We start from the raw sequence: 26,991 nt of genomic DNA on the forward strand, positions 1-26,991 counted from the left end.
GCAGAAGCAAAATGTTTCTGTTTAGTTCCAGAGTCGATCCCTGCTCTTACCAGGCACTTGGGCAAAGAAACAATTTAAAAAAAATTGTATCTGACATAGTTAAATATGATCCAAGAAGCAGCGCTTGAAAATTGCTTTAGTAATGAAGTGACAGTCATTTTACTCTAATAATAATAGCAATAGTGATCATAGTGAAAAACAGTAGAAACACACAAATCTCATAATAAAAGATCAGTCAGGAATGTGTGTTTGCAGGTATTTAAATGTGACCGACCAAATGACTCAGGATTGCTTTTTTTTCATGCAGTGCTTCTGTCTGCCTTCATGTGTTTGCAGGTATATTAGGCAGAAGGTAAATTATGGTTCTAGACTTCACACAGTAACATTTCACTGTGTAACAGCATCCCTATCACAGTGCACTGCTGAAGCCATTAAAATGCCATACTTTAAAACTGACTCTGGCAGACTTACTCACAGTAACAGTAATTTTACAATAAATGCAGTGCAGTGCAGTAAATGGATTCATTTGTGTCTAATGCACAGTGAGCAGTGCATCAACATCTCTTCCCTATAACATTAAGCAACTTTCATTATAGACCAAGCACACATCTACTCTACTTTACTGCCGAGGATCTAACATCACTGTTCCCATATGCCAGATGTTTATGTAATGGACCACCGGTAACTGAATTCTTTTGTGCATTTTTTCCTTGTCTTACAAATTAAAAAAACCTTAGTGTAAGGGGAAATTTATGTCAAATTATCATGACCATCATTATTTCCACAAACAAAATATCCAAGAATTTCTCAAATATGTGGCTTTTTGAGTTGTTTTTACTGAATTCTACTGTTACACAAAAGCTGTAATGGTTTGTGTATTTATGCCTAACCGTCATGGTTTGGGGGTCATGGTTTGGTGTAGGCAGCTCTATACAGATTATGTAGCCGGCCATGTAGACTGATGCCAGTAATGGGGAATCAAATTTCACAAGTGCAATTTCTGCCATGTTAACATGTGCTGAGGTTAAAACAACAAGCTGAGTAGCATGTGAGTCACTCACACTCAGAGTTGGGTCAAATTTCTTTGAAATGTAGTCAGTTAGTGCGTACAAATTATGTGGCAGTTAGTAGTGAATATTCTGAATGAATGTAATAAAAGGTATTAAGTCATCACTATATTGACATGTATGATTCCATTGAATCATTTCTAGTAAGAAACCTCTTCACTCAGAGGTTAGTTTTACAGAAAAGAACAGAGGACAGAGTTGACCTTTGACCTTTCGGATATGAAATGTCATCAAATGATCATCGGATTTAAGGGGTCCAATTGGACATTTGTGCCAGTTTTGAAGAAACACTGTCAAAGCCTTCTTGATATAGCACATTTACAAGGGCTGGAAGGACAGACATACATATGGACAGACAACCTGATAACATAATTCCTCCAGCCACGGCACAAAAGATAATCCAATCAATACAGTCTAATCTGAATACTTTTTTACTTTGGGCTGCTTTTGGACTTCAAAATCAAACAAAAAATAGATGCAGATACAAAAATGTGTGTTCCACAAATGTTTTCTTTTCTCTTGAACATCTCAAAACATTTTAAGTGCTAATAAAATGCATTTTTGCGTAGGGGTCTTTCCTCTGTTACCAGATCTGGCACAAAGCAGAGCACTAAAAGCCCAGATATCAGACACACTTACAGAGGACTGGTTTTCATAAAAACAAGTGTCATTTTTTTCAAACTGTAATCAAAAAATGTAATCAAGTAATTGTTTGCAACGTAACCATACTCTACACATTTGTTCAAATGTAATCTAGGCTGATAGTTACTTGATTTTAATCACCTGATCAGGTGAATTGGATTTCATAATCCTGATTACATGTAATCCATTACTACCCAACCCTGGTCACACTGTTGTGAGAACAACTTAAATGCCAGAAAGCTGGAAAACCTGTATGTGTCCTTTGGATCAGTTGTTTGGGAATGATTTGGCTCACCGGCAGCTGCAACAGCAAATGAGAGAGTTGTGGTAGACAAGAAATGTGTGTGGGTGTTGCTCCACTGTTATGCAATACATAACTGTTTGGATGGTTTGAATATATAAATTTAGCTGAGGTAGAACTCAATGCAACACTCCTCCTAATGCACAAGTTTAATTTTTTTTTATCATTGTACTGTTTTTATTTTTTGAATTTCATGAAAAATGAAATGATCATAAGAGATGCTTTTCAGGTTTATAGTTATAGTTTTATCAGAAATCAGAAAAATCAGCAATACTATATTGATTGGTTGTGTTACAGTTGCTCCCATTCAAGAACAAAGGTATATATAAGCATGTAGAAATCATAAGAAAACAGAAATAAAAGTAATAAGCATGTAAAATGTGTAAAACACTTACTAAAATTATGTGAATTGCACAACATAATGTGTAAAAATATTTAAAAAAATGTATATACAACAATACAACAATATACAACAGTGTATCCATAGACAGTGTAAGCAAACAATAATGCTCAGTATATATAACAGTATAGACTGATTATGACCGATTGCCTTTTGGCAAAGTGTTTGTTCAGTGTTCATACAGCATAATCCAGAAATGTTCCTTCATTTTTATAATGAAAATATGACAAAGTATAAAAAAGTATAACAAAGTTGGCAGTAGAGTAATAGTAAAACGTTACCTCAGTCCCCAGCAAGAGGGTTTGTCCGCTTGACACCGGCACTATACTGTCTGTCCAAAATAAATGAAACGAAACATATCCCTATGCACCAACTGTGGCTTCTTTCTACCGTTACACCACTACTTTACATATTACAGTGTATTTACACAAAAAGAGACGACATCCACCCACTTTGAAGCCTCCAGTTCAAGCGGTGGCACACTGACAACAAAATGAGGTTAAAAATGTGCCTTTAATTACAAAACAATTGTTCAAAAATTGTTCATAGATGAGCAATATTCTTTCAGACACACTAAAGTCTGAAGTAATTATGTGTGTCCAAACACATCTACAGTCCAGGAAAAACTTAATCCAATCATAAAACAACAAGTGAGTAAACATGCCGTATGGTCAGATCATAAACACATAGACATTCTGTTGATACTAAGAGGTGAGCAGGGGACAAACAGGGGAGAGAAAGAAGGAAAGCATGCAGACTGAGGAGTGACGTTTTGGCTGACATCAGTTTAATTACAGTTTCCTTTAAGAGGGCGACTCAGAGACAGACTGAGAAGAGTAAGGGAGGGCACTGGAGCAGGCATCTGGTCGTTTCACATCTGGACATACTCAGGAGCAATGACTTTTCAACCTACAAGGTATGTATGAGCTTCATTGGGTTTATATATTGAAAATATTTAACATTCACACACAATAATAATAGTAAACAGTAAGGTGAAATAAAGCCTAAACAAATTAAATGAGATGAAAAACCAGAATTGTACCTACCAGTAGAGACAAGTCTTTTAGCATCACATCTGTTTCTTGTTTCATGTTTAGTATTAAATGTCAGTGAGCAGTAGCCCTCTCTTTTTTTCTTTTGTATGTACATTTTGGTTAAATGTTTTATTTGTATTATGATAATTCACCAAAAGTAACAGAAAAAATAAAAAATAAATAAAATTTGAATGCAGTGTCATATCTGACATCTGTATAATAACAACCATACATTTTATACATGTCAAACATCTGGTTATTGTAAAGCACATGTGGCAATTCAATTTACCCACTGTAATGGAGATGGTATCTCCTGGTTACAGCAACAAAGACAACTCCTTTGTGAGACATGACACTATCGATCTACAAAAACATTCTCATGCCTGCTGAGTTTAATTTAAAAACACAGTGAACTTTGAAGTACAGGTTCAGTTCAAAACCATTGGATGAATTACATGATATCAAATAACCCCCTGGGGGAATCAGGATGAACAGAGCCAAGCCTGCTGCTCATTACTGCAACATGGCAAACAACTCTACTCCGGACTTAGACACAGGTACAACGGAAATACTTAACAATTTATGGGTGATGGCAGAGCTTGTTGGTTGTGCATGCGAAGGTTTTATTGCAAATTGTCATTGTAAAAATATGCCACTCTATTTTATCATTGGGTGTGTAGTTAAAATGCAGCCAAACTACAACCAAATAGAGCAATTAAGTGTGTGAGTGATTTAAACTGCCCCCAGTTCAGTTTCTTTTTCAATATAATACAGCATTTTGGCATGACATGATGTAGCAGCCAACACTTACAATTCGTCTGTAACATGAACATGAATATTAACTCTCCATGAGGTTTTCTTGGAAAACCATTGATGCCAACATGTCTCACCACTCGCAGTTCAGCAGCAAAGACTAAAAGGCAGTACTTCCCTGTTTAGTGACTTCCCTGATCTGTTAGAGAAATAGAGAAATAAGAAAATGCCCCATCTCTGTGGGGACCAGCAAAACCAGAAGTAGAGCAAACATATTTCTTATCAACAAAAGCCTCAAGTACAGTTGTTTGGTTTTCTTTTAGTGAATGAGTGTTCCACATCAGTGGCAGCCACCATGTTTGTCTACGAAAATGCCAGTGCTTTCGCTCCTCTGTCAAGTCTCATAACAAACTCACCCCATATTCTGAAGTCTGAATGGGTCAGATACATGTGCCGGTGCACATAAATTGGTTCCCTGGCCACTAAATTTCCTCATAAGTGCCAAAAAAGAAAACTTTAAATGCATTTCACTATCATATGCTGCTTTGTTCAAAACAGATCTACATTTTGTGGATTAAAATAACTTTCTGCCATGAGTTAGATGACACTGATAATATTTTCATGTCTTTCTGCTAAGCTCGGCTAACCAGCTAAAAAGGCACTTTACAAAATTTGAAACTCTTGCTTCAATATCTAATTATCTTTGCTTTATATTCTCTACAGTGTCCCAGGCTTCAGCACCACAGCTTTATATGGGGACCAAAACAACACCAATGCCACTGACTGTCCTGAACTGGACGCCTGGGAGTGGCTCACCACCAGCCAACCGGTGTACATCCTTTTCATCACTGCACTGGGAATCGTATTTAATGTGTTTGTCCTGATGGTTTTCTGCCTCCACAAGAAGGCCTGCACTGTGGCTGAGATGTATCTGAGCAACCTGGCCGCAGCTGACCTTGTTCTGGTGTCCTGTTTGCCTTTCTGGGCTGTCAACATATCCAACAATTTCAACTGGCCTTTTGGTCAGTTCCTGTGCAAAGTCATCAACCTGGGCATTAAGATGAACGCCTACTGCAGCATCTACTCCCTCGTAATGGTTAGCATAGATCGCTACATAGCACTGGTGCATACAATGTCCTATGGTAGAATGCGTAGGCCAAAATATGCCAAACTGGGCTGTCTGCTGACATGGGTTTTTGGCTTGCTCCTGAGTGTCCCCACACTTGTCTTCAGGAGAGTGGAGCATTTTCCAGAGTATGGTGTACACGCATGTTTTCTGGATTACCCAAACCACACTGTAGCACTGTTCTGTGATGGGATGTTGATTGTTTTGAGCTTCATCGTCCCCATTTCAATCATCATGTTCTGTACTGTCAAGATAATTCAGGCTTTGAAGATCCAGGCAATGGAGAAGTTCAATGCTGAGAAAACGGAGCGAAAGGCCACCACTCTAGTGCTGGTGGTTCTCCTGGCGTTCCTTATCTGCTGGGTGCCATTCCACCTGATCACAGCACTGGATGTGCTGGTTCGAGCGGATGTCATGGGAGGATGTCACCTCACAAATGTCCTGGAAATCTGCAACCAGATATTCACCTACTTAGCCTTCTTTAACAGTGTTCTCAACCCTATCCTCTACGTCATTGTTGGAAAGAACTTCAGGAAAAAAGTTTGGGAAGTCTTCAACCAGTGGAGCAAAAAGAAAACAACGTCCTCTGATTCCACACGTTCAAACCTGTCGTCTACACTGAAGACTGCTGTATAAAGTGCTGGTTTCAAAGGCACTGTTCTCCATGAAAACAGACTTTACAGAGAGATGTCTATGAATTAATTGATCCTTGGCTAAGCCCCACCTTTCTTAGTTACTGTTGCTACATCTGTCAAGCTTTCCACTCTCTCACTGCATGTATTTAAAGCTTATAGTGATAATAATGGCAGATTTAACATTAAAATCAGCAGTAATTTCGGAAACACTAGGTCTTCAATTCCATTGAGATGTAAGCAAAAGCAGCCTCTCATTTCTATAATGACTAGTATAGCCAACTAATGTAAGCTAAATCTAATGCTTTAACTCCCTCCAGCTGATTTTTAATGTCACCTGACACACAAAACAGGAACTCTATAAAAGGGTTTTTATTATGTAGTTACTTAATAACTACACAAGTGCTACTTGTTTTAATGTTAATGCTAAAAGACTGAGGCTAAAGCTACATCCCTACAAACGTTGGTCAGATGGTGAAATACAACACTTGTATGTATATAATAGATGAAAAAAATACACTCATTGTCATGTCATGCAGGGATTAGATTAGTGCAGTGGACCTTGAAACAGTCTCCCAACCACTTTAGGACAAAAGCCAGGAGAGGATAAAATCTCAAGTTGACTCCAGCGAATAAGGTATGAGTTTTGGAAAAGCCAGACATGCTGTTTGCAGGATACATTGGAGTAGATATGACACACAATATCGCTCTTCTTAGAGCCACATGCACATCGCTTCAACATGTGGAGATATGCAAAGCTTGACAGGCCAGTTACAGTCGCTAAAATATGACTGGAAAGCTTCTGTTTGGAGGAGGAGCGTAGCGAAGGGTCAATGTAAATGTTTCAAGTGATGAGATAAACTCATGATCAGCTTTGTACTGGTTGTAATGGTGTAGTAATGGGATCAAAAGACCTTTCTATAAATCAGTCTTTAACAAAACATCTCCTAAAAAAGATTAATATATATATACATATATATATCTGTGCAGGGCTGTACAAGGCTTGAATGAATTTTCCTTCCTGGAAAAGGTGTGCATCTCAACCATGTTAAAGTATTACATGCCACTTATCATAAGCTGGACAACATAAACACATATATTTCTATTACATGCAATAAACTACAGCTTGTTACAAACACTGGCAAGCGTCAGTATCTTGAATGTACGGGTGATATGATCTAAATCAGCCTGGTTGCTGTAAAGTAATTTATGTAAATATAATTTTTCATACTCTGTCTTGTATTGCTGATAATTCAGATTGTAAATAGTACCAGTATTTGTTGTCTGTACATAACTGTCAAATAAAACTCATATATGGTTTTATGGATGTCTTGTAGAGTCTTTATAATGCATGTAAATGTCAAGTTGAGCACAAAACCAGAGAGAGCCCCAACAACTGCTTGCTAAGTGTTTTCCGGTGTTTCTGACTCATTGTCTGCAGAGTTAAAAACAGGATTCTGTCAAAGAGTTTCCAGTGGTGACACAAACATGCTCATTTTTGTTGGCTGTATGGACATCAGTTGTCTCGTTATACATTTCTCACCACACCATCATTTAACAGCCCAGTGTTGACTCATTGTGGGCTGTGGGCAAGGATACACCCCTAGTTATCCTCAAAATGAAAGAATGGTGTGCCAAACAGGAAACCTCTGTTAGGAGTCAGGCTTTACCACCATTGCCAGTGCTGGAAACCGTTGTGGAATAAAAAAAAAATGCAGGCAGACAGAGTTACTTCAAAGGGTAATATGTATACCAGAAATACACAGTTTGACCCTGTTACTTGTATTTTTGTCTGTATTTTAGGATTATACTTTTCACTGAATTCTTTCAAATCTGGAATACATATTCTTTGCTTTTCTCCAGTCTCTCCATATACAGAAAAGTTTGACCAAAAACAGCTGTTAACTAAATCAGTTTATTAAACATGCAATTACTGTCTTTGGTATAGACTTAACATTATAAAGTCACTTAACCTATTGCCACTTAAAGGGATAGGTCAACATTTCAGGAAATCAAAAGATTACATACGTAGCTACAGCCAGCAGACAGTTAGCTTAGCATAAAGACTGGAAAGACAGGGAAACAGCTGGCCAGGCTCTGTGCTAAAGTAACAAAATTTGCCTACTAACAGATAATTAACACATTAGCTGCATTTCCACTGCCTGGTATGGCTTCATTCAACTACAGTCAACTTTTTTTTTTGTTTGGTTGTTTTTTTTACAGTGCATTACTTATAGTACATGGTACATGCAACTTTATTTGGTATCACCTGCAAGTTGGTTAAGCCAATACTAAAAGATGACATGAAAATACTGCAGCCCACTGACTGGTTGCACAACACAGAACATCCTGCGTTTTTTAATTTGTTTAATTTTTTAATTTTAATTTTTTTATTCACTCAAAAATGGCAGCCTGAAAAACCACGCCGTGCTTTATAGAAAAAGTGCAGACGTATCAATTAAACCATCCTTTCATATCCTCTGGTATAAGAGCAGCACAGCTCGCGTTGTGAGGGAGAGAGAGCAAGTGAGAACGAGCGGCAGAGAGTGATGGTTAATGCAGCAAAGCAGATGAAAAGACAGTGAATTCGCCCAGTCTGACAGTAAACGACCAATGTGTTAAAGTTTGTCAGTGAATAAAGACTGCAGCCTCTCAAGACCAAAGGAGAGATGTGTGCTGTTTACCAACTACTGGTATGCCATCGCGGTCAGCTCTGCCAACAGCGAGGGAGTACTGTCTGCAGTGGAAAAACAAAGTACCAAAACTGTTGAGTCAAGTGCAGCCATAAACTATAAAGTTGTTTGCACCTCCATAAATAAAGACATAGTCGGGCTCATAATCCTCTGTTCAAACAATAACACTTCTTTTTAGCATGAATCAAACAAATGAGATAACATGTTGACAGTCTTTGCGGTTGAACTTTTGACAGTGTCCCCAACTGTACATTCTGAATTTTCTGTTTCAGACAGATAGACATTACTTGGTGTTCATTACACCACATTTCTGTATGTTGATAACGGCTGACAGCTGACACGAACTAGACTGCCTTATTGGTATAACGCAGGATGAACAAAATAGCGAGTACTGTGCTGTTAATGACTCCACTTATGTTTACGTGCATGTGCACAATAATGCCCACCCCACCCCCAAAAAAGCTTTAATCTCTTATATAAATTCCAATTGTGTGCATGTATTTATGATGTATGTGTCTTTTAAATCCATGCAGGTATGAATGTGCGCCGTTGGTTCTTTTCAATCACAGATTTCTGCAGCATCTGTTGCTAAGACCCCCCTCTTTGACAACGGCATGTGTGTGCTGTGTGCTCTGACTGATAAACCGTCATTATCTACGCTCCATTTACTCTATTTTCCTTTCACACTCTGGAACTTATGAAATGACGTAAGAAACACATATATCAAGCCTGTGTTGACACAGTTAAAAGGTTTTACTGGTATTTGAAGTTTTGAACACACCCTATTTTTCTGCCTCTAAAATCCCTGTGACTGTGCAACAGCTCTCACAGTTATCAATAGGTGGGTGACTTATGGAGAGTGCTGAGCTTGCCTGCAACCACACAGATGCATGGGATTGGGTTTACACCATGCAACCTGCTTACATGTCCATCATCTGTTTTCTTGGGGTGATTGGAAATTCCTTTGTGCTCGGTGTGTTCTGTCTCCAGAAGCGGCGCAGCTCTGTGGCCGACATCTACCTGAGCAACCTGGCAGCAGCTGATCTCCTCATGGTTTCCTGCCTGCCGTTCTGGGTCGCAACCATTATCGACAAGTTCCACTGGAGGTTTGGGGAGCGCATGTGCCAGGTTATCAACATTGTCATTGGGATGAATTATTACTGCAGTGTCCTGTTCCTTACACTTGTGAGCGTGGATAGATACCTGGCCCTCACTAGACCCCTAAGCAAAGGGAGGGAGAGACGGGCCTGCTGGGCACGTGGGATTTGCTTTGGTATCTGGATTGTCGGGGTCTTGCTCAGCTTCCCCGCTATCCTCTTCCGCTCCGTTGAGTTCTTCCCTCATCTGGGCATTGATGCATGCTACCTTGCATATCCCCATGAAGGCTGGAGACTGCGCTACAACATGACTGTCAGCATCGTAGGCTTCTTTATCCCTGTTCCTATTGTATCCTTCTGCAGTTACCACATCACTAAAGTCCTCAGGAACAGCCAGAAGTTGAGAAAAGGCAGCAGAGGCAGTGTGGAAAGGAAGGCTGCTTACCTCGTTCTTGTTGTTCTGGCTGTGTTTGTTCTCTGCTGGCTGCCCTACCAGATTCTGATCTTCCTCGACACCTTGGATCATTACAAGGTCATCTCTGGATGTACGTGGGCGAACGTGCTGGACATTGGCAACCAGTTAGCCACTTACCTCGGCTATAGTAACAGCTCATTGAATCCTTTCCTGTATGTGATTGTGGGGAAACACTTCAAGCAAAGGGCAAGGGAAGTCTTTAGTCTTGTGCTTTGTAAGAGGAAACAAGGGAAGTCCGGTCACTTCAATGCCAATATCACCTCAACTAAACAAACTGGGAGTACAAAAATCTAAATTTAACTCCACAAATAGAGAAAGAGTTGGCTTTATAACTTGCAGTTAGCGTCTTTTGTATAAAGCTCAACAATGACCGCCCACTTTTTCGGCAGCTTCGGTTCTATAAGTGAATTTCACATTTATTAACTCAATTAATGTTTCAGAAAATCCTTATCTAAAGACTTTTAAGTCTGGAACCAAGCCAACCAAGTATGAGATGAATCATGACCATAAAACATTTGATTTGGAGCAAAAAAGAAGAATAATTGGGAAACAGAAAAAAGGCAAAGGTACAACTGTATATATAACTATTTTAAAGGTGAACTTCTCATCTCAGGCCTAACAACATTATTAGTACAATTCATGTTAGCTACCTAACTAGCTGGTCGGCTAACAGAAATACCTATTCGGTGGGGGGTGGTAACATTTTCATGGTAAGAGCAAGCCCTGCCAATCAGAGATGTTGCTGTTACACTTTGGCATTGTGGGTATTGTAATACTTCCCTATGACATCACAGATAAAACATATTTTTCTCAAAACAAGGTTGATATCATATAGACTTGTGGCTTCTGTGGGAGTATATACGACTGTTTCAGAATCTCATAGGTTGCCGTAAGTCTACACTGGATGGTTATGACATTATGCTAATAACCTAAATCCTCTATTCAGAATATGAAGGGGATTTTCACTTGCTCTACGGACTTTGCATTACACAGTCACTCATTGACCTTTTGTCACTGAAAGGAATAGTATAACATTTTATGCTCATTTGCTTTCTTGCCAAGAGTTACATGAGGAGGACGATACCACTCTCATGTTTGTAAGCTAAACAGAGTCCTGAGTCCTAAAACACGAAAATAAATTAGCATGTTAGCACTCTGGTTCCCCCATCTTGAAGTCAGTGGGTTTGTTGAATAGGCTTTTGCCTGAAATAATGCTTGACAGATCTTTGAGTTTTGTTCTATGACATAAAATATGTCAGTAATTGAGCCACTTTAGAATTTTGATGCTTTTGTATATCATGTCATCACATCAGCACTATTCACTTCATAGTAGTGGTGGTTGTGGTCATGCTTAACAAAATGTGTAAAAATGAAAGTTAGACCTTGTTTTCTTCACCAATACAAAATCAAATAGAAAATTCTCATTTGCTTTTTTTGGAAGGAACATGAGTTAACTTCTTGGCTGTCCTATGAAAATATGTCATCCCTGCAGCAGTCTCTAGGAAGCTACAGTCAAAAGCCAGTTAATGTAGGTTAGCATAAAGACTGGAAAGACTAACTAGCCACACAGAGTGGTATTAATCTTCTAATTTTGTCTCCAAAAAAAGCAAAAAATGCTGCACTTTTGCAAGTAATCTGTTGTGATGCAGACTTTCTTTATTTGGCTGTTTGGACTATTTGGACTTTGGAAATAATGCAATTCCATAGTTTTAGATAAATAACCTCCAGAACTGGCAATGTTAATTAATGTCATCATGTTTGCCACTATGCTGTGTTGTGCTTGTCAATCTCGAGCTTGATTTCTTACTGTAAACAGTAATTTCCTGTCAGAGTTATTCCATCTCTGTTGCTCTTGCTCAACAAAGCTGAAGTATAAGCTTAATTTGGTGCCATTTATCACTGGTGTTGTTTGTGGCTGGGCTTTGTATTTTTATAACAACTATCAAGAAGCTGAGGTGTTTTCCAAAGAAGTTGGGGTTTGTTTTCTTGAACGACTTCACGGGTTGAAACTGAGACTTGCTCTTACGCCAACAGATGTAACTCAGAAGAAATATCTGTCCAATCCATCATACTTAAATACTTAATGCATATAGTGAAATATAGCTTTAATTTCTGCATTATAAATATCACAAATGAAATGTTCTTAGTCAAATTCAATAAAGACTTATCAGTGGCTATCAGAAGAATGGTGTGTCTTTGTTTTTATGATAATATTGTTTATGCAGGATGACAATGAGCCAGTTTCCCTTTCAGACAGTCTTAATGCACTGCAGCCTTCAAGAGTGCTGTGATTATTTTGACAGTCTAATCCACTCATTTTTAGATAACACTTCCCATTGCGTAATGACGCAAGAAATACTGGTTATATTTTGTATTCTATCTAATTTGATTGTTATTGGGTTTAAAGCCATATCAAAATTGTTATTATTGCCACCTCATCAGTTTGAGTTAGGATGACATTTAGAAAAGATTTCAATAGGATTACAAATGAAAAAGCACACACTGCTGGCAGCTGTGACCAGAGGCCATTCTGTTTTCGGCTTGTCCATGTCCCTCCATACATTTATCTGTCATTCGTTTACTCATTTGGCAAACATTTGGCTTTTAATTGAACTCTAATTAACATGAAATGAATAAACTAAAACAGTTAGTCCAGTCTGGAATAGAACTTTCAAGGATTAATTACTGCTGTAGCATTGTTGTCAGAGAACGGAGTATTTCATCTCAGTATGTTTCTTGACCTCTGATGACTAATCGTGGTAATTTTATGATTTATTACAGCAAATATATTAGAGATGTTTCCTTAAACCTTTTATTTAAGTCTGTCAGAGTCCTCACTACATAAATATATGAGTCTGGACAGAGGGGGAGATGAATGTAAACTGCAGCTTCACTGATTGGCAGAGGCACACGAGGCAGTAATTCTAGTTATAACTTATCAAACACATGCCAAACATTTAGAAATCATGAACTTTAGATAAACAGTATAATATTAATAAACTGATTAATTACTGATTTAACAATATCAAAACTTTGACACAAGTATTACAGACTGTATAAACATGCAATCAACCTGTTAAGTGGTCAAGTCAGATGGATTTGTACCACATTTACATGAACTGCACCTAATGTAGTGAGTTAATCTTCCCTTTGGCTTTAAGGGATGTTATGATTACATGAGAATCACACAAGTGATCCCTTTACTTTACAGGTAATGAAATAATCCTGCCTTTAAAATATAGCAATAGTAATAAAGTAACACTTTCTTTATCTCTTATTAAGTCTGATGAAGTCAACACATGCTCTCTGCAGCTTTATGTTCTGTCCTCCACATCTGGTGCACCGCTGCTGAGAGAATGTCCAAAGTGTGCACAGGCCAAATTTTGACTGTTCGATAAACACGTTGATATAGTGATGTCTTTCGCCAAGGGTGTGGAAGAATGCAACTCTATATACAAAAACGCTCATAGCAGGTCTCTCCTCTGACTCGCTGTATACTCTTACAGGCAGCTCAGTGTACACAGATAAGCCCTGTTCCAGACTTGTCTTTTTTCATTAGCGTTCTGGCCAGGAGGAACATTTTCATGAAGCATGCGGTAAGTACTTTTCACGTTCTGTCCAGTTTTATATTTTGAGGATCAAAATCTGTACTGCTTACATTACTTGTTGTCATATTTCTTATTTTGTAGTCAGTTGTCAGCTTTTTAATTGCAAATGATTTAAGGTTCCACATGAAACCAATGCACATTACAGAAGGCCTTACTGATAAATATACTGAAAGAATGAGCATCAATTATTATGTGAATATTTTAAGTCTTAAGTATTTGAACGTCATCAGTTGACAATTATGTTGTATTTGTTTTATTGTAAGTAAAGTGGAAATTATTAAAGGGTAACTTTGGTGTATAACAACTATATTTCAACTGTACTGTATTTTTTACTGACTAAGTGACTAATGAGGACTACAATTGTTGGAATTGGTCCAGAACTAAGCGAGAGTGCTGCAGCAGGCAAAAGAAAAACTGCAACATAATCTCTCCAGGCGTCTGCACCATTAAAGTAAGTACAAAAAAGGTTATTGTTTTTGCCCAGTTCAGATAGTGTCCAAAAAATGATGGAAAGGATTTCTACAGAAATAAACTTTTTTTTGTTTTTTTAAACAAAAACACCAAAGTTGTGCCCGTAGAGATCCTTTCCATCATGTTGTTGGACACTCATACTGAAACATGCTATGGGGGCTGCTAAGCAATCTGGCCATTGGGCATGTTTAGCCCCTCAAAAATGTGACTGAAGAGGGAGGGAAAAGAAAAAGAAGAAGAAAAAAATAGTAATAATAATTGCACCTTTCAGTGATCGCGCCCCAAATATTGTCCTGGTTGAAAAATACTAAAGACACCCTTTAACTTTACATATTCACTTTTAATTTCTGGTGCACTATTTGTCAAAATCACATAGCACTATGTTTTTTACATAAAATAATTTTACTTTATCAGCATTTTACTGATGACTTAATTGTGTTTCCCAGCCCATGGAGCCACTGGAGCTTGTATCTATAGCAAACCTGTGGTCTGAAAACACCAGTGCATCCCTGCCAACTGATCCATCAGAGTCTTCAATAACTGCAGAATGGGAGATGGTCAACACCATCATTCCCCCATACATCTTCACCTTGTCGCTGTTGGGACTTCTCTTTAACGGCTTTGTCCTGGGCGTGTACGTCATCCACAAGGATCGTCTGACTGTAGCGGAGATCTACCTGAGCAACCTGGCGCTGACTGACTTTACTCTCCTGTGTGGCCTTCCCTTCTGGGCGATGAACATCCTCAACGACTATAACTGGCCGTACGGAGATGCCTTGTGCAAACTGGTCAACTCCATCATCATCATCAATTTCTACACCAGCAGCTACACCCTGGTCATGATTAGCGTTGACCGCTACCTGGCGCTTGTGAAGACAATGAAGGCCAGGCGGCTGAGGCGGACACTTTACGCCAAGGTGATCTGCTTCATCCTGTGGACATTAGGGCTCATGCTGAGCGTGCCAACCATGGTTCACAGAAAGGTGAAGTTCATTGAGGAATTGGAGACGACATCCTGTATACTGGACTATAGTCCTGGGAGCTCGTGGAAGTTGGCCCATCAGATTCTGATGAACGTGGTGGGATTTGTATTCCCTGCTCTGGTCATTGTTTTCAGCAGTGGGAACATAATCTGGGCTTTAGCACAGAGGAAGGTGAGTGCAGGATTTAATGACATCAGTGACACAAAGGCTACAGCTCTGGTGTATGCTGTCACAGTACTATTTTTACTCTGTTGGGGGCCCTTCCAGGTATTCACTTTCCTCGACATTCTCTGTGATTTCCAAGTATTGGATGAGACGCTGTGGTCCCACACGCTCAGTATAGGAGAGCAGGTTTCAGTGTATCTGGCCTTCCTCAACAGTGCCCTGAACCCACTGCTATATGTCTTCTCCGGGCAGTACTTCAGGAGGAAAGTTAGCGCCATCTACAGGAGGTCCAGACATCATCGCAGGGGATCAGATATGACAACATACCAGCGTTCTGTTGTGTCAACTTATATCAACAGAGTGGAGCAAATTAAGCCGGTGGTGATTTTTAATGCATAGAATCCGATGTGACTCTTTGTGCACTCAACTTCCAATGCTGCTTGTGGAATAAGTGATGCAGCCTACAGGATATGACTCTCAGATTACTTCTAGAGACTTAACACAGTAATAATTCTGTTATATAGTTAAACAGCACCATTAGAGGATGTTTGATATTTTCTTTGTGGAAATAATGGACACAGATAGAGATAATGGATGAAATCTGTAGGAGGAATGGAGGCAGATTTTATGTTTACAGTCTCCACAAAGACATTTAGACTGTCTTTGTCCATGGACACACAAGACGCTTCTGAATCTGGCTCTTTGAACGGTTACATGGCCTTACTGTTACTGACCTGTGACCATGTTTTAGTGTTAAACATACAATGTTCTTTAATGTTTGCCTTTTAAAGTTTTTTTTTTGTTTGTTTATTCTTTCTCTTGACAGTTTACACTCTGCAGGCTAACATGAGAGAATGAACACCCATGTAACGTGTGTACATTTACGACATGTAAACCAAACATATACAGCAGTGACATATATAGTTATGTCAGTTTCTCTTTAGTATCAACTCTCATTATTTAAGCTATTTTTGTGTATTACTGGAAAAACTTGTACAATCAACTCAAGAACAGCTGAATAAGTCAAGACATCACCTGTTGGAGATTATATTTCTCTCCTGAAAAAGCTAACTTTGTTGACTTAATTATGGAGTATGAAGCTAGCAGGTTCTCTGTAAGCATGTCTGCGCAAAAGTTCCTTAATAAACTTTCAGCATAATTTAATTCAAGCAGTCTGAGAGGAAACTAGACTTCTGCACCTCCTCTTGGCTCTGTTTTCAGGCTTTTGTAAATACAGCCCTTGACGAGAGACTTGAGCCAGTCACAGGTCAATAAGATAGTTGACTGCTGAGTCTCACTCCAAGGTCGTCAAATACCGATGCTTTGGGTTGGGAGTCATTTGTTCAAAGCCAGGGAATGAGACTCAACAATTAATTATCTTTCTCCAGCATTGCTTCCTGCATGCTTAACTGAGGTTGAAAATCGTGTCTTTGCTGATCTGCAGTGGTTTAACCTGGTCTCAACTTCCTGATGTGAAACATTACTACAGGATGTGTCGGTACATAGTGACATCACTCTCGTTCAGAGCAACTTCTGAACACATGCAAGTAACATATTAACAACTGAGACACAGGAGCAGTACAGCAGTACAGCACACCATGCTCTTCAGTAAAAAATATTTGTCTTCTCAGAGGGAGGATATTTTTGTACCTTTTTAATGTATGAAAATAAATCACAACCCATGGATAGGCCAGGGGTCTGAGGCTTAGTTCACACGGCAGTAAAATGTGACCCAAATCCGATCTTTTTGCCTAGATGGGACCCAGGTCTGATTTTTTCATGACCGTGTGAACAGCTCAAGTCACATGAAATCTGTGTTTCTAAAATCCGAACTGGGTCGCTTTCAGAGGTGGTACTATATCAGATACATGTCTGATATTTTGCAGTTATGTCACGTTTAATGCGACTTTTATGTCACTCTAGATCAACTAAGTGACAATTGTGCACCAGTTGTTGCTAAGAAAATGGATATTTAAAGTATTTTAAATAGTGTATATAGCCGGTGTTCTTCTTTTCCATTCCCTTCAGAAATAATTACGCTAAAATGTTAAGAGTTTTCTCAATTCATTTGGCTGCGATAGTAGATTTTGAACAGAGTGACCTAAGGGGGTACATTTCAAGGCAGGGGTGCATTTCTCTGCACAACACTGTAAACAGTGCGCTGCGTGTGATGTCCTGATGTCTTTGTTATTGTTCTTCTGTGCATGCGGGTCTGTTCTCGGCCATGGACTGTTCACACGGGAATCAATGTAGATCGAATATAGGTCACATTTCAAAAGATATGTGAACCGCCAAACAAAAAAAAAATCAGATCTGTGTAAAAAATCAGAATTGAGCATTAAGACCTGCCATGTGAACTAAGCCTTTGACTAGCAGCCTGGGGGCCATTTCTCTGTGGTGTCAAAAATAATATAATGGCCTGCTTACTCACTTATTTTTTTTAGTTGTTTCGAATCAATGGAAACTACCCCTTTAATTCTATACTGTTGATATAAAAACACAAATCTATTAAAATGTATTGTATGAATATATTTCTTAAGGACTGTTGAAATTTCAGAGAAAATTGTCTAGAAAATTGTTCAACAATATTTCTCTATCAGTAAATTTAGTGGCAGAGGGAATTAGCAAGTTTTCAAGTGACATTTATGATCGGTTATGTAACAAAGAAAGAGTTTTCACTGCGCACTTTTGATCAAAGCACAGACAAAACCAACAAGGCTCGGCTATCCACTTGCATCAGGGGTATTAATTCAAAGTGTTAGAAGAGTTGCTGAGTTTGTGTCCAATACACAGCTAACTAATGTAAATAATTATATAGAAACTGCTGTTTGCATTTTTTGTTGTTGTTAAATATGCTGAAAATACTGTATGAAGTCATGAAAACAATAATGTAAACTGCATTTTCTTGCAGTACTTGAACATTGAAGCGGTGCCCTGTGACATGACAATACTTTTAGTGGCCCCAAGCCAATTTGAGTTTGAGACCCCTGTGTTAGGCTATTTTTATGCAGCTGTTAAAGTAACAGTTATAGGATAATTAACTTTCTTTGAGTAATCAAATTGATGGTGCTGCTGGATTGCTACTACACTGCTTCATTAATACAGGTGCAGCCTCCCTTGTGTGCATTAAGCTGAAGAGCAGACATTTTTATGACCGCAGTGGAGTCAGTCTGCCAGTATGATTTGGTAGTTTACGAGAGCAATCCCATTCTTTGTTGTGCTTGGACAAGTTTAGCCAGTTTGTTACTCCTCCTTATCAAAACTATTCCCCAAAAATATACCTAAAAGTGAAACTATGACAAATAAATGATAAATCTCTCCTTTGCACTGCACTGGATTATTAACTGGTGTAATTCTGTCTGCAACCTATAGTGTGGATCCAAACTGGAACTAAAGCTAAATAGCTTGCTAGCCACAGCTGGTGGCAAGTAAATATATACAAGTAAAAATAAGAATGCTGCTTTCATCTGCCTCTCGCCAAGAAAAATATTTACTTCAGATTTCAAGCCACTAGGGTCTGCTGTATGTTCCAACATGAAATCCATTTCGAGGAGCCATTTATCTACATCTAATAACATTAACAATCATAGTTAATTACTGAGAGGCTTTGTTTTGGCCTGGTTTAATCTTGTTTATGCCGATGCACGGCTGTGAACATCCCATTTCCCTCGCTTCCTATGCCTTTCATTCCCTGTAAGAGTCCTGGGAAAGATTCAAGTATGTTTTGCAGTCTTCGAGGAGGAGGCAGAAGAGGAAATAGTGCAAGCAGAGTTGCAAGTAGCAGGAACTCTTTCCTCCTCCTTATTTGAATTTCACAAATTGAAAATTATTATGGGTTTAATGAGTCATTTTAATGTTGTTGTCTTTTTTCACAGCTGGCATTTGGACTTTACACTGCAGGTAAAACACAGCTGTTAACACTGTGTGTCCCAAAATACTATTCAGTCTGAAACGATCCAGCATGACAACCGTGTATTTTGAGATTATGTGAGGACATCCTTGTCCTTGAATTTTGCACCATGTGTAATTTGTCTTTTGTGTGTAAATAGAAAGTCAAAACTGTTTTGCTAATCTATATTTAGTTTAGTCATAGGGCATGGGTCCTGTTCCATTGCACTGCCATGTTTCTTTAGTAGCCAAGAACAAACAAACCAAACACTAACTTTGGATACAGCCTATGTCTCCAACATTTTTGGAAGGGGAGAGTGTGACTAGATGTTTGCAATCTGAAAGCTCAGTGCAAGATGCTACTAATCCTACACACTGGTCCTCTAACTTACAGTTATGTCCAGTTATGTGTCTTTAAAAATAATCTGAATCAGCTGTTCTGGACATAGTTTCTTATATCTCTGTACTTCAGACATATGTTGCTGTTTTTGACGGCTGGCAGTGACACAAATTATCATCTTAACATCTGTAAGACATTCACTACTCTGTCATAACCATGTCACGACACCTGTCAATAACATGAAGGAGTCAGGAATGTTAATGACTGTTGTCGTTCGTATCATTTGGCCAGTTATGTCATCTTTGAGATGTCTTTGTTAAGACAACTTGACATTAACCAAAATAAAATGTTTTGTTTATGACAATTTGGCATTAACCAAGACAGCATAACCTGTCAATGTCTTTGTCATGACAACTTCACATTATCGGTCTTTAATGCACTGTTTTGCTTTATGTGTTAACATTACAATACAGTGTCATATGTGGTATTTCCTGGACTTCAGGTAAAATGCTAGCATTTGGACTTGTCATAAAGATGTCATTAAATGTTGTAAGGCCAGTTTGAACAGTACTAAGATGAAGTAGGCTAACGGCTTTCTGCTGTTATCTGTACCTGCCGTTAGCTAGTTAGCTCAGTTTGCTGTGGAGGTAACTGCCTAGTTAGCTGACTCAGCCCTAAGATACCAGGGGCCAAATCCAGCAAGAAAACCACATCATTACTGTATTACCTGTTATCAAACTGACCACTGTCAATCTCAGAGGCTGTGTTTAAAATATTTTATATCTGGGTGCCCTGGCAGCTCAGCTGGTGGAGCACGTGCCCCATTTGCTGAGACCCGACTCCTCTGCAGTGGCCGTGAGTTCAATGCCATCCTACTGCCCTTTGCTGCGTGTCATGCCCCCACTGTCAAATCCTTCCATACAATAAAGACATAAAAGGCCCCCCGAAATAACTTAACAAAAATATTAATAATATATAGTTTCTTTCAGAGAGGCCGGGGGTTCCCAAAGGTAATATTAATGGTTTTGTTCTCTGTTTAAAGCCCTGTCTAGACAGCAAGTACCTCCGATGCACACATTTACTCGAAGCTCTGAGACAGCAATAAATCTTTTTTGTTGAAAAAATAAGAATTGTGTGAAAGAATTGTGATTTCAATTCTTATGGAGACAAATCATAATTCACATTTTAGCAAGACTCATGCAACCATAGTCTGCATCATTAGACCTGTCATTGTAGCACATCAACTATCAATTTTAGCAAAAATATGAATTAATTTAAATTAATTCACACTTTATAATAGATCAATGCCTTCATTTTCTGCCTAGGTCACATTACTTTGATTACCATGAGTTGAGTTTGGCTACTTTAAAAATGAAACATAACATACCCAAATTCCATTTTAAAAAAAAAAGAATTAAATCTTTGTTAAGCTGTTTGTACAAATAACTTTAAATAAGTTTGTTTGGTTAAAATTTATCTTTAATGAAAATACTTCTCTCATGATAGTGACACTAAACACAAGACAGTTCTCACAGGACACGTCATTATAAACTTGAAAAGAATGTTTATTTGGCGGCTGCAGGAGGATTTTTATGATGCCAGGAACTCGCCCCTGTTCCCATGACTTACTTGTATTCCATATGTTCTGACTACTATGGTATATGGTATATATATGGTAGACTATTTATAGAAAAGCAAATACATCTTGTAAAATCCACCCAAGTTTTGTGCAGAGATGTCCCTTAGGAGGATAATGCAGATGTTTAAAATTAACTTATAAAAAAGCATTATGTAAGCACACTTCTGAGGAAACAGACCGGGGTGCTGTGCAGAAGCACAAGTGACTCAGATGCATGTATTAACTTGAAGAGCGACAGAGTGAAGGGAGAGTGCAGAGGAGGTGGGCAATACAGCACGCTGATATTTAAGTGAAGTCTGAGATCACTTTGACACCACTTTCATTTCTCCTTTAAGAGGGTGAATCAGAAGCAGATAGAAGACAGAAGACAGAAGAAAGCAGCAGAAGGCACTGAAACAGTGGATTGTATCTGGATCTTTCACATCTGGATTTAATATCTGAAGAAGGAATGGATCTGATGTCAACAAGGTATGCATAAGCTTTAGTCGGGTTGTACTTCACTTTTTAGTGTTTTGCCACTAAAAGGTCCCATTTCCAACTTAACAATGTTTAACATCAGTAATAATAATGTAATGTTCACTTTAAAATGTACTTACCTTTATGGAAGAAAGCTATCTGAAACAGGAAAGGGTTGTATCCAGACATAACAGAAGGGCACAACTTGCTCCAATAAAAGCCAGTATTATGTTGTGGTCCGTCCCTTTTCTTGTCTTGGCATGTTTAGTGCCATGATGTTGATCTACTTTAGCCCTAGATTTTAGATAAACAAAAATGTATCATCAAGAGCAATAAGCTCTTTTACAGCAATACCCTGAGGTCACATTCAAATAAAGAACATGTAACATGTGAAATAGTATTAATAACAACAATAATAACAAAATAATTACAAAAAACTCAGCTAAGATAAAAAAAAAAAAAAAAAACAAGATGAAATGTCTGGTTAGAATGATAAACAACAATAACAACTGCAAAAAAAATGTGAAAAAAGGAACTAGATAATTAAAAAGTGTGACAAAAACAATAACAATAAAAAAAGTAGGTGAAGTCCATTAAAACAATAAATACCAACAATCAAATAAAGCAGGAGCACTATACTAAACACTTAAAATGATCTACTGACATATATCTGTGTCATTTCAATCCTTTTATATCGCTACTTTACTGATCTGAGGAGGTTCAGAGGGTATGAATTCCATGTTGACAGGTGGATTTGGGTTTTAAAAGACAAGTGAGGTCAAAAGGCAACTTGCCTTTTAACTTGCGTTTAAATAGAAAGCACCTTAACACTGCAGTGGCTGTAAATGTAGATTATATATTCAAAGATTAAGACAGCAATGAAGCATATGCATACATGTGAGGACGAAAGACTGTTGTGTTGTTCATAACAGACTTTCCTGCAACTAATTATGTTTCTGGCACCTTAAGTATCATAAAGGTTCAGGTCTTGTAAACGAACAGGAATTGCTAAACATATTACAATATATTAAATATATTACGATATGTGAAAGCATTAGTGTAACAGCATTTAAATATACATATATACATTTATATGTACATTTATTTTTATTTTATCATTTTATTCATCACTTTGTTAAATACATATTTCTTCAGTTGAAAACTCAAATGCATGCTGTCCATTTGATAAACTGCTTGAAAAATCATTTAAAAATTTCTTTTTTTTCATGGCTAAAGAATAATAAGTACGCATGCATGCACCACCGTGGTAAACATGCCCCTGTCACAACTTATTTGGAACATGTTAGGATGTGTTTGTGTGAACAGCATGGTGCGTCCTACGGTCACATATTGTACGTACATTGACAAGTATGTGGTGGGAAAGGCGGCAGAATGTCTGGTGGACAAGGCTCTGTCCATAGCTAGGTTGTTTGGATAGCCTGAGATAAATCAGATGTTTCTAGTCAGATAACTCCATATCAGCTGTTGCTGTTTGAGTGTTCTTTGTTCATTCCTTCTTACACTGCATGCTGTATGCTATGGAACAAGAACCCGAGCTCGTATTAAACATTGTTTCTGGGCACACCAGTGTCATCTCTTCTTTTGGAATCCCACAATAATTATCATCGTTTCAGAACATAGAGTATATTTACTAAAAACCCAATAAACCCAATATAACCCAATAAAGTTTATCAGTTTGAACATAAAATCTTCTTTGTACTATCCTCAGTTAAGTTAGGTTGAAAAGGATTTGTAAATTATTGCATTTTGTCTTTATTTACATATTACAAAATGTTGCTAGGGGTTGTAACTTCCTGTTTTTGGCTTAGGTTGTAGACACAGACAAATATACTGAACAAATACAGCAATTGTTTATCCATGCAAAAGAGGAACTTCGTTGTTGACATACAACAAATGTGCTTAACCAGAATGGTGGTGTCATCACTGTGTTTCATGCATGACCGGGACTCGCAAGGCCAGCAGGATATCCTAGTGAATGTTATCTCTCATTATTCATTGTCAAGGACGCTGCCAGCAGCTCATGTTACTCAGACATTATTTACCAGATTTCTTTCACCAATATGTGTTTCTTTTTCACCTTTTTCATTGCTTGCATAAGTGAACTTTTTTTTTTAGACTTTTTCTGAACTTGGAATAAATCATACTATTGGCTAGTCCATTCCTGACACACAGATGAACTACTCATAGGATTTGTGCCTTGCCTTTTATCTCACAAGCAAGAATCCATGGATGAAAAAAAAAAGTTATTCCCAAAACAGGTCCTAAGGCTGAATTATTAGAGAATGTAATATCAATAAGCTCTTATGTTTGTATGTATGTACTTTTTTAGGTTTTGGCGCAACTTACTATCATGTGGCACAGCGCAGCCTGCCCTTCAGTGTGTCTGGGCAGCTCCTTTACACACACGCACACACACACGCACACACACACAGAGCGAGGTCAGTGCATGACAAAGCAGAGATGCCACAGGTGGAAGGAGTGAAATTTAACAAGTGAAGTAACTCAAAGATGACTCAATAACATTGATGCTCATTATTGTAAGTAAGTACAATAAAACCCTTGCAAGTAGTAAGACAACACTTTATCAATATACCTGATCAACGAGCAATAACATGTAAACATATGAAGAGCTATATTTTAATCTGCTCTGCACACCGTCTGTAACCCACCACTGCAGCACAATGGCTTGGCTAACAGCAAACAGAAACAAACCAAAATGTAAGCTGTCTGTTTGATGTCAAACTGTTGGCTGACCACAAATGTTAAGCTGTGTTTAACTGTTGTAAACTTACTGCTGGATGAGACAAAGAGCCCGTCCTGTCTGCAGGCAGTGATTAACATCAGCACTGAAGCAGACACAGGACAAGATGGTAGATACTGACTGATGTCCGTGTTCTTCATTAATTATAAACTTCACCAAGTGTTTTGATGTCAGGATTGTGATCTTTTCTAATGCAGGAGGGTAGTGTGGGGAGTAAGACATTTTTGAGTTAAAATTTTACATTTGATTCCAGTGAGTTTATGTAATGACTTTACTATTGTAAGAAGCAGTTTCTGTTGCTGCTCTTGTTATAGTTGATTCTAAAAATATTCAATGCACAAGGTTACACACACAGATTAAAATCTGGTCAAAAAGGTACTTTGGCCTAAATGGGCTGTTATTTTTCTATAACGGCTATATTTTTAAATTAGTTTGGTTGGTTACTATTCAGTAACTTCCAAAACGGTTAAAACCAACAGAAACAGAATTGTGATAAAATCGTGATCCTAATCCTGCCATAAAAACAAAATGTGATATTATCTCTTTTACCATACCGTCCACCCCTCCCTTATATTTTGTTTATTTTAATGTTCTGTATTTTTTGCCTTCCTCTGTCTCTTCACAGCATCCCCGCTAACAGCACGGCAGCTATTGATGGATTCCAAAACAACACAAATAATTCAAGGTGTACCTCAGTACAAACCGCGGACTGGATCATCAGTTTGTTGCCAGTGTACCTCATGTTCATCACTTGTCTGGGGATTATGCTTAATGTGTTTGTCCTGATGGTTTTCTGCCTTCATAAGAAGCCCTGCACCGTGGCTGAGATCTACTTGAGCAACCTGGCTGTTGCTGACCTTGTCCTAGTGTCCTGTTTGCCTTTCTGGGCTGTCAACATATCCAAAAGGTACAACTGGATTTTTGGTCGGTTCCTGTGCAAAGTTGTCTCCCTGGGTATCAAGACAAACGCCTGCTGCAGCATCTACTTCCTTGTTCTGGTTAGCATAGACCGCTATGTGGCACTGGTGCATGCAATGTCTCAAAACAGAATGCGTAGGCCAAAATTTGCCAAACTTGCCTGTGTGCTGGTGTGGGTTTTCTCCTTGCTGCTCGGTATCTCCACGCTCATCTACAGGGATGTCGGGACTGGCAATTGCGGTACTTCATGCTATCTTAATATCCCAGGACATATTGAAAAATTTCTGTATGAGGGGAAGATGATTTTGTTCAGCTTCATCATCCCCATTCCCATTCTTACTTTCTGCACTGTCAAGATTATTCAAGCTCTGAATAACCGGTTAGTGGAGGGGTTAAACGGCCACAGAACGGAGCACAAGGCCACCATCCTGGTGCTGGCGGTCCTCCTGGCGTTCCTGATCTGCTGGGTGCCATTCCATGTGGTTAGGACAGTTGAAGTCTTCATGAGAACTGACATGCTGGGATTTAGCACCACCAACCTCGAAGCCCTGAACACCTGGTCCCAAATCTCCACCAACTTCGCCTACTTCAACAGTGTTCTCAACCCCATCCTCTACGTCGTCGTAGGACAGAACTTTCGAAAAAAAGTTATGGAACTCTTCAAGAAGTGGAATCATGAACGTACTTCCACGACGTCCTCACGCTCAAATGTGACGAGAAGTGTTAAGTGTGAGGATATCAAAGCTGATCTATAGGATTGTGATTTTTTTTTTTTTTTTTTGAGAAGTTATGTTTTTTAGGTCACACTTTATTTCACAGTACACTTAGTCAACAAGACAAACTGTACTTTGTATTAAACTTGTATTAAACCCTAATTAGACACAATCCACCCAAGAGTACCTTAATGAGATGTAACAAGCTATAATACCTGTATCAAATTAGGCGAGAAATAATATGTACTTTATTAGACAGTATTAGACCCTTTATTAGACCCTTATAAGACTTTATTAAAGGGTAATCAGGGGCACATTAGGCAAGGTAAATTTATTTATAAAGCACCATTCAGACACAAGGCAATTCAAGGTGCTTTACAAGAGCATAGAAATACATTAAAATAAAACAATAAAAGAACATTAAAATTGCATTTAAGATCATAAAAAGAAACACTAAAAGCAAGCCAATGAATAGCTAAAACACAACAGCAACTGTATTTAGCAAAAGCAAACAAATATAAAAACAATAGCTACAGATTATCTGCACAAGAAGTTATGTCTATACATCACTAGAAATCTGCAGTAAACAGTAATGTTTTACGCCGTATTTAAACAAGCTGACAGTTTCAGCTGACCTCTGGAATTCAAGAAGTTTGTTCCACAGATGGAGAGAATAGAAACTAAAGGCTGCTTCACCTTGCTTGGTTTGATCCAGGGAACACTGAGTAAATCTGTTCCAGATGATCTGAGGGGTCTGGGTGCTTCATAAAGTACAGACAGTCAGAGATGTATTTAGGCCCGAGACCAT

General features: G+C 38.4%; 3 protein-coding genes and 1 pseudogene across 3 annotated transcripts; all 4 read left to right on the forward strand.

Moving 5' to 3' along the window:
* The first annotated feature begins 3,030 nt into the window (after window positions 1–3,030).
* On the forward strand, window positions 3,031–6,124 carry LOC146310876 (B2 bradykinin receptor-like). Its single transcript, XM_084742493.1, has 2 exons — window positions 3,031–3,326; window positions 4,921–6,124. Exons 1-2 carry the CDS (start codon window positions 3,307–3,309, stop codon window positions 5,957–5,959), a joined length of 1,059 nt encoding a protein of 352 aa, XP_084598619.1. The 5' UTR covers window positions 3,031–3,306; the 3' UTR covers window positions 5,960–6,124.
* Window positions 6,125–9,500: 3,376 nt separating this feature from the next.
* LOC146310877 (B2 bradykinin receptor pseudogene) lies at window positions 9,501–10,514 on the forward strand (annotated as a pseudogene).
* Window positions 10,515–14,748: 4,234 nt separating this feature from the next.
* bdkrb1 (bradykinin receptor B1) lies at window positions 14,749–16,175 on the forward strand. The gene has a single exon (XM_084742763.1). It carries the CDS (start codon window positions 14,749–14,751, stop codon window positions 15,844–15,846), a length of 1,098 nt encoding a protein of 365 aa, XP_084598889.1. The 3' UTR covers window positions 15,847–16,175.
* A 5,393-nt stretch (window positions 16,176–21,568) lies between these two features.
* LOC146310879 (B2 bradykinin receptor-like) lies at window positions 21,569–26,846 on the forward strand. Its single transcript, XM_084743166.1, has 2 exons — window positions 21,569–21,782; window positions 25,178–26,846. Exons 1-2 carry the CDS (start codon window positions 21,763–21,765, stop codon window positions 26,223–26,225), a joined length of 1,068 nt encoding a protein of 355 aa, XP_084599292.1. The 5' UTR covers window positions 21,569–21,762; the 3' UTR covers window positions 26,226–26,846.
* The last annotated feature ends 145 nt before the right edge of the window (window positions 26,847–26,991 follow it).

The sequence above is a fragment of the Lutjanus erythropterus genome, chromosome 18, assembly GCF_056507025.1.
Source record: "Lutjanus erythropterus isolate fLutEry1 chromosome 18, fLutEry1.hap2, whole genome shotgun sequence".
In the NCBI taxonomy this organism is placed as follows: domain Eukaryota; kingdom Metazoa; phylum Chordata; class Actinopteri; order Lutjaniformes; family Lutjanidae; genus Lutjanus; species Lutjanus erythropterus.

Bases quoted from the DNA above. Each gene is read 5' to 3' on its own strand.
- LOC146310876 (XM_084742493.1), top strand. From the start codon at position 3,307: ATGACTTTTCAACCTACAAG. The intron at 3,327-4,920 runs GTATGTATGAGC...TATTCTCTACAG, and splicing joins ATGACTTTTCAACCTACAAG to TGTCCCAGGCTTCAGCACCA.
- bdkrb1 (XM_084742763.1), top strand. From the start codon at position 14,749: ATGGAGCCACTGGAGCTTGTATCTATAGCAAACCTGTGGTCTGAAAAC.
- LOC146310879 (XM_084743166.1), top strand. From the start codon at position 21,763: ATGGATCTGATGTCAACAAG. The intron at 21,783-25,177 runs GTATGCATAAGC...GTCTCTTCACAG, and splicing joins ATGGATCTGATGTCAACAAG to CATCCCCGCTAACAGCACGG.